This window comes from Macrobrachium rosenbergii, chromosome 58, assembly GCF_040412425.1.
Source record: "Macrobrachium rosenbergii isolate ZJJX-2024 chromosome 58, ASM4041242v1, whole genome shotgun sequence".
In the NCBI taxonomy this organism is placed as follows: domain Eukaryota; kingdom Metazoa; phylum Arthropoda; class Malacostraca; order Decapoda; family Palaemonidae; genus Macrobrachium; species Macrobrachium rosenbergii.
The window spans coordinates 13965606-13977951 of record NC_089798.1 but is presented as its reverse complement, the minus strand read 5'-3'; the positions used below and the strand labels follow the sequence as shown (position 1 = coordinate 13977951).

General features: G+C 36.4%; 1 protein-coding gene across 1 annotated transcript in view; it reads right to left on the bottom strand.

Annotated features, from left to right (window-relative positions):
* Positions 1–12346, bottom strand: part of LOC136837264 (synaptic vesicle glycoprotein 2B-like) — a 406633-nt gene that overhangs the window by 197061 nt on the left and 197226 nt on the right. The window contains 1 exon segment of the mRNA XM_067102003.1: positions 7668–7790. Coding sequence (XP_066958104.1) covers positions 7668–7790 — 123 coding nt within the window.

Sequence of the window (12346 nt, the reverse complement as noted above, 5' to 3'; positions counted from 1 at the left end):
GTGATCTGCATGACTGAGTATCCCGTCGATAATCCAGTTTTGTTTGGATTAATAGATGCATTTCCTACCTTCTCTCTAGCAAGGAGAGAGAAGGACTGACTATGGGCAAGCCAGTTGGTTATTTTTAGCTACATAGTCTTCGACATTGTGGGTTCGTCCATACCTTTTGAATCAAGGGTTTTCATACTTTCCTTTGATTTAAATTGCCTAGAAGTCTCGCAGTTGAACATCACACTTGTTCAACAGATCAGAGGTATGGTATCCCTCCTTTGCTCTTTCATGACCAGGAAGAGAGTACCAGGTGAGCCAAACTATCAGTTCAGGGAATTACTTGGAACCCTTCCTCCAATAGTAAGTCTCTAGAGTAAACCCCCTGTATTCGCGGTGGATGCGTACCACAACCCCCCCTCCCTGCGAATAGCTAGAACCCACGAATACTTAGAAACCCTTCTAAAAACACTTAAAACTGCCTATTTTGATAGTTCAAACACACAAAAAAAACTAAAAATGCTTATACAGGTATTATCCTACTTATAATGGGGTCAGGTTTCAAAATATACTATAAAACATACTCTATATATACAGAGTATAGTAATTTTTAATGTCAGCTAATTCTGGAGGTTCATGCAGAGTGACTTATGATAATTCAATACAAACAGAAATTGAATAACAAACAAGAATTAGCTTACCCTACACTATGGTATATTGTATACATATATGGTAGCCTAGCTACATTATACTGTATTCTATATTCACATATTGTATTATACAAACACCAATATAACAAATATGCATCTTTTCCATGGATCATTTAAAATGTTATGGTTTACTTCACTGTATCCAATAATACTGTATATATTCTTATACTGTATTGCTTTTGTATTATAAACTGCGATCATAGCGATCAATGTTTTGGTTTGGAAATCATTTACGCAGTGTTTATTTCGCTGTTTAACTCAGTTCAGAGTGCTTTTCTTCCTTCTAGTTAGCGTAAATGAATCTCTAGATACTTTATTTATATGGGGTAAGGTTATATTTCGTTATACTGTATGAAGTGTTTTTAAGTTGAAATATAACTTAAATACGTCTCGTTGTGAAAATAATTTAACTATTTTTTCGTTAAGAGGTGACGTTGGCTGTTTGTTTTGTGTAAAAAAAATAAAGATTCCGTTCGCCATTTTCACTTGATTTCATCATAATACGAGCTTTACGTATTCATCGTTTGTTGGCGTAAAAATAGCAGTAATATGTTCTTTTATGCCCAGTATTTTGATTAAAATACTTTCTCTCCAATTTTAATTACGGTTGAGTTTCATCCATGTTGTCGTTGCACAATAATTTATAGTCATTAGCAGCTTGAACATTGTTTTCTCAGCTTCAGCTACAACTTGCAGCTTAAATTTAGCAGTATATTTCCTTGCCAATCTTTTATCCATATCGAATATGGGTATAATGTAAAAATATATCAGTCCTATTCTAATTAGCATCATTTGTACTACAGGTATAACCTACAGTAATTGTGTATTACCGTACGATGTTGAAATACAAGCAAAAGGGCTGTACGCTACTGCCTGCGCCCGCGCAAAATTTAAAAATATTTTATAAGTATTGTTGTATCGGTATAAATTGCTTACCCCATTGAAAAATCAAATTATCGTAAGGTGGAATATCGTAACTCAAGCACTACCTGATTATTTTAATACTTTTATCACAAAAAGTTTATTTAGTCATGAAAATGAGATGAAAATACAGCAATTAGTGAATGTTTCTCAATGAAAAATACTGTGAATGGGCGGATTTTCGGTGAATAATGCGTATATATGTTCCATAGAGAAATCCGCAAATAGGTGAGTCCGCCCATTGTGAGACCGCAAATACGGGGGGTTTACTGTACTGTATATGTAAAGACCGAGGGTTTGTATTCGTGTAGGAACAAATGACAAATTTTTAATTAATTTGTATTTTTCCTAACATACAAACCTGAGGTCTTTACAAAAAAAAGGTCCACCTCTTACCACCCCTCATTCTTTTACCTGGGCCGAAAGGTAAACTGAAGGGATTGAATGCATACTGGTTGTGTGGGTGGCACACCAGGCCCTACCTTAGTAAGGACTTAATACACTCAAGTCAAAGGAGACCAAATTATAATTATTAAAGTAAAACCATCACTAGCAGAAGGAAATGAAAAAATATAGCCTGAAATACAAAAAAAATTAATTAACAATTAGAAAAATCCTTTCAGGTTCTGGGGAACAAACTCAATAGGTCTGTTCAGATAGAGGGACTTGAGAGCCCAAGTGTGATGGCAAGCTGGATTCTCTTTCTTTCGAGCAAACTTGAGAGGGGAGCTGACACAACTGAAGGTAATTTTAGTGATGGGTTGTTACATGTCAAGACAAACTGATATCTTTGATATTTAAAAAATTTTTTTTAGGAGACTACCATACAAAACCTCAGGCTGTATCGTATCACAATGTAAAAATTTTTATTATACATGATTTCTTTTAATATTCAAATAATTTATACTGATGGGTCACAATAAAATACATTTTCTATTTGACGTTAATTCACTTTTGAGCTGAGAACCTCTGCTTATATGACCTGGTTGTCTTTTATTAAGAACTGAGGCAAAGATAACTTCTGGATGAATGTACAATCTTCTTATTTGCCTTATGGAAACATCTTTTCTTTAGATCTTGTCTGTACCTCCTTTTCTAAAACACAATGGTCAATAATAATTTTTAAAAAAAGTAAAAAATGCGCTGAAGTTTCTTCGGCGCAGTTGAGTTTTCTATACAGCGTATAATGCTATATGAAACTCTCAGCCACGGCCCATAAAACTTTCAGCAATGGCTGGGTGGTGCCCTGTGTTGTTGGCACCCACAGTGGTGCCAGACCCATGATCATGGCTAACGTTAACCTTAAACAAAATAAAAACTACTGAGGCTACAGGGCTGCAATTTGACATGTTTGAAGGTGGATGATCAATACCAATTTGCAGCCCTCTAGTCTCAGTAGTTTTTAAGATCTGAGGGCGGACAGAAAAGTGCATACGGACAGTTTTCTTTCACAGAAAACTATAAAAGCAAGATGCTACTCTCCACAGTTTGTACGTGTGGCTATGTTTTGCATTCACACTCATCTTGCCAACAACTATCACAAACACTTTTATTGTTCTTTAGCTTTCTTTGGCACATATTACTTACAAGGCCATACCTTTTGACAATGAAAACTTTGTTGACAAAAAGGTGCAAAAGTTCATACAAAAGCCATAAGAAGGCTGCTTTGATCATACTTCGTAGTCTCAACAGTGAGGTCTAGCCAGAATATGAGTCTCCAAATGATTCTTTACCTCATGTACAATTTTTTTCATCTGCTTTACATCTACTGCTCCTAAACACTCTACATTTATTTTTGATCTTATATTTTGAATAATTTAATAGTTCTGTTGATTTTATCACACCTCTCACCGTATTTAGCCTTTTGTGTGGAATACACCACTGCACCACTTCCATCTGAAGAGTTTACTACTAGACTTCAGTACTTTCCTCATCTGATGAAACTTCTTCCAAAAATGTGCCATCACTTTGTGATGAAATCTTAGGTTCCTTTTGGCAAACTCCTATAATCACTCTGTGGACATCAAATGTCTAAATCCTGTAACTGAAGACCATTTTGCAATTTAATTACTTTATAAAAAATTTTCTAAATTGTTACAATCTAAAATACTATTAATAATTTCTGTTCTTTGAGTACCATTTATGGATTAAAGTTTGGTAACTCTTGGGCTTTATCTTATAAAGAAGTCCAAGAGATGCATAGCGATAAAGAGTTCTTAAAACAGGAACTTTTAACAGAGGAACATCCAGAGGCATTTTTAATCAAAGATTCATTGTTATCACAAGCATTGAAGATATTGCTTATAGAGCATCAAGATAAGGTTCATCCAGGACTATGCTCACAACCCAATACAAGCCAAAGTCAGAGGATGGAGCCTTCTCTTCATGGCTGCCCTTGAGGTACATCAAACATTAATGTTTCCCTTAAATGACCAAGTCAGGTACTCCAATTCTACAGTTGGAGAAACATGCCATCCAACTCCATTCTCCATCAAACCCAACAAGCAGTCAAACTCTGGTCAATTCCATATAGCAGTCATAAGAAAATATAAAATCAGTCTGTATACAAGAAAAGGGAGAAAAAAGTGTCTAGTCTTCATCTAGTTCCTCTGAATTGGCCTTAGTTCACTGTACCATGCAAGTCCTCACTATATCAAAGAGCTGGGAAATCATGGAATACGGAAGGGGTAAAGATAGGGCCCTTCAACAAAACTAACTTCAGAAAATTGGTTAACATGCAGACCTCTCATTACATAAGTAATGTTACCAATCCAGTCTAAATTATCATCACAGAAAAATCAGAAATACCAAGATCACCCATATATCCATGAAGAAACTGGAACCATCACTGAATACAGCAAGGATAGCAACATTCTAAAAATCACTTATATACAATCCCTAGTTAACAGGCAGCCAGGAAGACACTATTACCAACAAAGATGAGCTACTTGCTAAGGGGCTATTATTATTATTATTATTTTTTTTTCCTTTTTTGTCTATCACAGTCATCCTATTCGACTGGGTGGTTTTTATAGTGTGAGGTTCTGGGTTGCATCCTGCCTCTTTAGGAGTCCATCACTTTTCTCACTAAGTGCGCTGTTTCTAGTAGCACACTCTTCTGCATGAGTCCTGGAGCTACTTTGGCATCTAGTTTTTCCAGATTCCTTTCCAGGGATCTTGGAATCGTGCCTAGTGTTCCTATGATTATGGGTATAATTTCCACTGGCATATTCCATATCCTTCTTATTTTGATTTTCAGGTCTTGATACTTATCAATTTTTTCTCTTTCTTTCTCATCTACTCTGGTGTCTCATGGTATGGCGACATCAATGAGTGATACTTTCTTCTTGATTTTGTCAATCAACGTCACGTCTGGTCTATTGGCACATATCACCCTATCTTTCCTGATACCATAGTCTCAGAGGATCTTTGCCTGGTCATTTTCTATCACTCTATCAGGTTGGTGTTTGTACCACTTATTACTGCAAGCTAGCTGGTGTTTCTTGCACAGGCTCCAGTGGAGGGCTTTTGCTACTGAATCATGCCTCTTTTTGTACTGGTTCTGTGCAAGCGCCAGACATTCGCTTACTATGTGGTTTATGGTCTCGTCTTTCATATTGCACTTCCTGCATATGGGTGAGATGTTATTTCCATCTATTGTTCTTTGGACATATCTGGTTCTTAGGGCCTGATCTTGTGCTGCTCTTAGCATTCCTTCTGTTTCCTTTTTGAGTTCTTCCCTCTGTAGCCACTGCCATGTTTCATCGCTGGCCAGTTCTTTTGTCTGTCTCATGTACTGTCCATGCACTGGTTTGTTGTGCCATTCCTCTGTTCTGTTTTTCATTCTCCTGTCACTGTATATTTCTGGGTGTTCGTCTACTTTTATCAGTTGTTCTTCCCACATACTCCTTAGCCTCTCGTCTTCACTGGTTTTCAGATGCCTGTATTGCCCCAGTGCTCTGCTCTTGATGTTGATGCAGTCCTCTATGCTTTGTAGCCCTCTCCCGCATTCCTTTCCTGTTATGCACAGTCTGTTTGTATTTGCTCTTCGGTGTAGTTATTTGTGTATTGTCATGTGTTTTCTAGTTTTCTGGTCTACGCTGTGGAGTTCAGCCTTCGTCCACTCCACTACTCCTGCGCTGTATCTGATTACTGGCACTTCCCATGTGTTTATGGCTTTCATCATGTTTCAGGCGTTGAGTTTTAACTTGAGTATCGCCTTAAGTCTCTACATATATTCTTTCCTGATTGTGTCCTTCACCTCTTGGTGCTTTATATCCTCTCCTTCTATTATTCCCAAGTATTTGATCCTGTCTCATCCAAGCATTTGATGCTATTCCCGTCTGTTAGATTTATCCCTTCAGTCCTTGTTACTTTGCCTTTTTGTATGTTGACCAAAGAGCATTTTTCTACTCCAAACTCCATCCTGATGTCCCCAGATACAATCCTTACAGTCTGGATTAGGGTATCTATTTCATTGATGCTCTTACCATACAGCTTGATGTCGTCCATGAACATAAGGTGGTTAATTCTGTTGCCTTCTTTCTTGAGTTGGTACCCAGCATCCATCTTCTACAGTACTTTTGTCATGGGAATCATGGCTACTATGAAGGGTACAGTAAACCTCCCGTATTCGCGTTCTCACGATTCGTGGACTCACGTATTCACGGATTTCTCTGTGGAACGTATCTACCCATTATTCGTGGAAAATTCACCCATTCGAGGTATTTTTCACTCAGAAATATTCACTAATTACTGTATTTTCATCTAATTTTCATGACTAAATGCACTTTTTGTGAAAAAACTATTAAAATACTCAGGTATACGCATTTTTAGAGTGTTTTTCTTGTGTTTAAACTATCAAAATAGGCAGTTGTATGTGTTTTTGAGGGATTTTAAGTATTCGCTGATTTTAGCTATTCGTGGGGGGGTGCGGTATGCATCCCCTGTGAATAGGGGTTTACTGTTTTAAGCTTGAAAGATCCTCTCCTAATGTTAACCTCTGCTAGTCTTATCCCAGAGCTTGTAAGTACTGTATTCCAGTTGTGCATAGTATTTTTAGGGAAGCTGATGGTGTTTTCCTCCACCCCATATATTTTCTGCCATTCTATTAGCCATGTGTGCGGTATCATGTCGAAGGCTTTCTTGTAGACAATCCATGCCGTGCTTAGGTTGGTTCTCCTTCTCTTACTATTTTTCATTACCATTTTGTCTATTAGGAGCTGGTCTTTTGTACCTCTACACTTCCTTCTGCAGCCTTTCTGTTGGTGAGGGATGGTGTTTGTATCCTCTAGGTAGTTGTATAGCCTTTCACTGATGATACCTGTTAGTAACTTCCACATTACTGGTAGGCAGGTGATAGGCCTGTAGTTACTTGCTATATTTCCCTTATTCTTGTCTTTCTGTACTAAGGATGTTCTGCCCGTGGTCATCCATTTAGGCGTATGGTGGTTTGTGATACATGCTGGAGTTGTTCTGCTACTAGTGGGTGTAGGGCCTGAAGTTTTTGAGTCAGTATCCTTGGACTTCATCAGGACCAGGGGTTTTAAAGTTGGGCATTTTCTTTAGTTGGTGTCTGACTGTGTCCGTTGTGATCTCAGTGAATCTTTGTTTTATTCTCCCCATTTCTTCTGCCTTGATTTCCTGGAGCCATGATGCATGTTTTTATTATTATTATTATTATTATTATTATTATTATTATTATTATTATTATTATTATTAATTTACTTATCAACTAATGAATCAGCAAGCTATATGGATGAGAAGCTATGAAAATAATATGATGATTGAATGTTTTTGATTATTATTTCTCACTATCATGCAGAGAAAAAGTTTGGAGACGTCTGCTAAGTGTTGGCAGCCATGTAGACATATGAAAGGTGAAGCAATTATGTGCTGTGGATATGTGTAAGTGAGCTATATGAGTGATGGGTTTATGGGGAAATACTCCACTATTTCTTATTCTGAACAAACTGTATGTGCACATAAGAAAATTCAGCTTCACAAAAATAACAAAAAACTGTCTACAGTCAGTTTAACATCACATACCAGCAACTAAGATATTTCCAACCATCCAAAATGCAGCAATTACACTTAGGGCACCACCTCTTTTGTCAGCTGGCTGGAACTCGCTGATGTAAGCCCACACCAAAGGAATACTTCCCCCAACTCTGGAAAAATAATTAAGGATACAAATGTGTGTAAAAGCACTACAGCATACAAAAAGGTTCCCATCTTTACATGCTGGTCTTGAGGGGACAGAAAAATTATCATTATTATATCAACAGTAGCCCATGAAGCAGATAATTTTAGCTCTCAAATAAATAAAAGGCAATACTGCTGGAAAATATAAATTGTACTTTATTGTGATGTATTCCTCATCTTAAAAACATCTCAAAACAAGCCTATTTCTGGTAGTATAGCCACTGTTCATCCTCAAAGAAGTTAAGCTATGTTCCCACCAGGGCCTTCATAATACAAACCAACCAATATAAAAAATTCTCCCATATCTGGTCTTGGCCAGAATTTTGCCTGTTGTCACAGTGATGGAGTATAAACAGACTCAAGGAAGGAAAGCACTTTTTCAATGGCTACAATGATTACCTAGTGCATTACCTTTCACCATGCTCACCCAGATGTGGCAACAAGGCAGGGTTTGGCCATTTTCGCCACTATTATTGGATTTGCATTGCAAACTGCACACTTCTGCCAGTTCCTAAATATTGTATTTGTGCTCTCCTTATAACACTGAGATGTAACTACTATCTACTGAGGATAGTACAGAGTCTTAAACCCCTCATGAAAGTATTATACTGTACAGTATTACCAAATTTATTAGGTTATGTATAATCACTACATTTGCTCCTGTTGGGGCATTTCTAAGAGTGAGAATTGCCAAGGGTGGGAATAAAAAAAATCAGCGTAAATCCAAAATTTGATCATAACATACTTAATCCTAGAGGTCTACATTTACAATTCTAGTTAATAACAAAAAGGTATAAAACTTGTAATGTAATATTCCATCTTTTGTGACCTTGAATTGTAGCTTACCCATATTAATCACCAACAAACCACATTCATTTTTTCTATATTCTCTTGGCAAATTATAATTAAAGACATTAATTCAGGGTTTTTCCAAGTTTCAACATGTGCTCTGAACTGTTGTTCTTACACAGCTACTTTTCACTAGCAGTACTATGCTGTGAAGGCATTATATTATTCCCCAGCTGCCACTACCCGGCCCCCTCCCCCCAGGGTTTAACATACCAATTGTAGTTTCTTCCTAACAGGATGAAGAAAATTACTTACCCATACTCATTCATTTTATTAACCCTTAAACGCCGACTGGACGTATCATACGTCGACTAAAATTGTCTGTTGGGTGCTGAGTGGACGTACTGTACGTCAACTACAAAAAATTTCAACCTTCGGTCAACTTTGATTCAACCGAAATGGTCGAAAAACGCAATTGTAAGCTAAAACTCTTACATTCTAGTAATATTCAATCATTTACCTTCATTTTGCAACAAATTGGAAGTCTCTAGCACAATATTTTGATTTATGGTGAATTTTTGAAAAAACTTTTTCTTACAGTCGCTGTAACTCGGCCGAAAATTTCAGAAATTCTTTCGTCATTTTGTCGTAATTTTTGCACTATTTTATATTAGCCGTTACATAAAGTTTTATATATGAAAATGTGCGCAATTTCATGTAAAATACAACAAAATACAACCCATGGTTGTAGCTTTCATCAGTTTGGAAATATTTTCATATAAATCACAATAACTGCCAAAATTTCAACCTTCGGTCAACTTTGACTCGACCGAAATGGTAAAAAAACGCAATTGTAAGCTAAAACTCTTACATTCTAGTAATATTCAATCATTTAACTTCATTTTGCAACAAATTGTAAGTCTCTAGCACAATATTTCGATTTATGGTGAATTTTTGAAAAAACTTTTTCCTTACGTCTGTGCCAGAAATTCTATCGTCACGTTGTCGTAGTGTTTGCACCATTTTATATTAGTCGTTACATAAAGTTTTATATATGGAAATGTGCGCAGTTTCATGTCAAATACAACAGAAAATAACTCATGGTTGTAGCTTTTATCAGTTTTGAAATATTTTCATATAAATCACGATAACTGCCAAAATTTCAACCTTCGGTCAACTTTAACTTCGACCGAAATGGTAAAAAAACACAATTATAAGCTAAAACTCTTACATTCTAGTAATATTCAATCATGTACCTTCATTTTGCAACAAACTGGAAGTCTCTAGCACAATCGATTCGATTCATGGTGAATTTCTGAAAAAAAAAACTTTTTCCTTACATCTGCGCGTGTAACTCGGCCGAACATCTCAGAAATTCTTCCGTCACGTTGTCGTAATGTTTGCATCGTTTTAAATTTAGTCGTTACATAAACTTTTATATATGAAAATGTGTGCAATTTCATGTACAATACAACAGAAAATAACTCATGGTTGTAGCTTTTATCAGTTTTGAAATATTTTCATATAAATCACGATAAATAGAAAAAATTCGACCTTCGGTCAACTTTAACTCGACCGAAATGGTCGAAAACTGCAATTGTAAGCTAAATCACTTACAGTCTAGTAATATTCAATCAATTACCTTCATTTTTCAACAAACGGGAAGTCTCTAGCACAATATTTTGATTTATGGTGAATTTTTGAAAAAACTTTTTTTTTTTCCGTAGCGTTATGAATTCATGCATCATTTTGTGATAATATTTTCTCTGTGTTGCTTTGATCATTTTGCAATTTGTTATATACCAAAATCATCACAATTTAGTGTACAATACAAAAAGAAAAAAAGTAATCCGTTAGCTTTTAACCGTTTTGCTCACCATGATTTGTATAAAATTATGTATGAAAATTTTTTTGCTGTCATATATTTCAATATTTATATATGATAATGATATTTTTTTTCATTTCTGATGGTTGCATACTAAACTTCAGGCAATGACAAAAAGGAGGCAAAAATGAACTCTTAATCTTATAAATTAAGCGTGCAGTGATTTTTGAAAAAAACTTTTTTCCATGGCGCTAACTATATAACGCTGCCGCATCTGGGAGACATTTTTGTAAATAGAGGCTCGGCGTTAGAGGGTTAAACTGTATTTTACCAATAGTATATTTTTTTCCTTTGCTATGTTTAAAGTAAATGCTATAATCCTGTATTCACTGATAATATAAATTTTCATAATATAATTTATTATTTGGATACTTACCTACTGTTAAAGTTAGCTTTCATCTGCTAGGTCCGAGTTCGAGTCTCCGGCCGGCCAATGAAGAATTAGAGGAATTTATTTCTGGTGATAGAAATTCATTTCCCAGTATAATGTGGTTCAGATTGATAATAAGCTGTAGGTCCTGTTGCTAGGTAACCAATTGGTTCTTAGCCACATAAAATAAGTCTAATCCTTCAGGCCAGCCCTAGGAGAGCTGTTAATCAGCTTAGTGGTCTGGTTAAACTAAGGTATACTGTACTTTTTAACTTATCTCTGCATCAACAGGCGAGTCGCCATTCAAACAAAAGATTAAATGGCTGCCCAGATGACTGTCTAGTTCACCTGTTCTCCACCAGGTGTGTTTTGAATCTTTAAGCTCTTGTCAGAATCCTCCTTGATTCCCACATTGAGAACAGGATGGTGGGTAGTGTAGCTAGACCAAATCCACTCAGCCAATTGAGCTAAAGGTTTCTTGCATGAAACCCAAAACATTCTTACCTCATCTGGAATCCTTTCTGGATCCTACTGTTCCCAAAAGTTGGATTCCACTCAGGGCGCAAGGCTCTCATACATGTGCAGCAAAGTGCAGCCTTGTGGAGAAAAGCGCTTCAATTCAGCTAGAATAAAACAGAAGCACCATGAAGGGACCCTGTGTCTGGGTCCAAAGCCCTACAAAACAACAGTCACTAAAAATAAATACCTTTACGATATAAAGGTATGCTCCAATACAATATATGTACGTACTTTCATGCTCCCCAAAATACTAAAAACTAGGATTTAAAACAAAGTTCCCAAAAGATTGCTCTTTCCTCGGTTCAAGAAAAGACTATCCGCTGCTAGTAGTGGACTACGGGCTTTACTGTTTCAAACATGATTCTACACACGTAAGGTATTGAATGGTAAACCAAATTGCACTTCTACTGCACTGCATTAAACCCATCCTCATGTGGCATTTTGTCATCGAACTAAATGAGGTAGCGACAGCTCTCACATATGAATATTTACCTTTAATAAATGTAAATGGTATGGGGCTAGTTCTCATGCACTAGCTCAATCAAATACATCACAAAGAACCTCATGTTCTTTGACAAAGACATTCCAGGTTTCTGAAACCAAAAAACAAAAGGTTAACTTTGCCTCTTCCAGGTTTAACCTTTGAAGAAGACATCTAGGTTTTCTAAAACCACAAAACAAAATGTCAACTTTGCCTTCTCCAAGCTTAACCTTTGACACAGACATTCTAGGTTTCTAAAACCACAAAATAAAAGATTAGCTTTGCCTCTTCCAGGCTTAACCCTTTACAAGGACATCTACGTTTTCTAAAACCACAAAACAAAAGGTTAACTTTTCCTCTTCCAGGTTTAACCTTTGACAAAGGCATCCAGGTTTTCTAAAACCACAAAACAAAAGGTTAACTTTGCCTCTTCCAGGCTTAACCTTTGACAAAGACATTCTAGTTTCTAAACCAACATA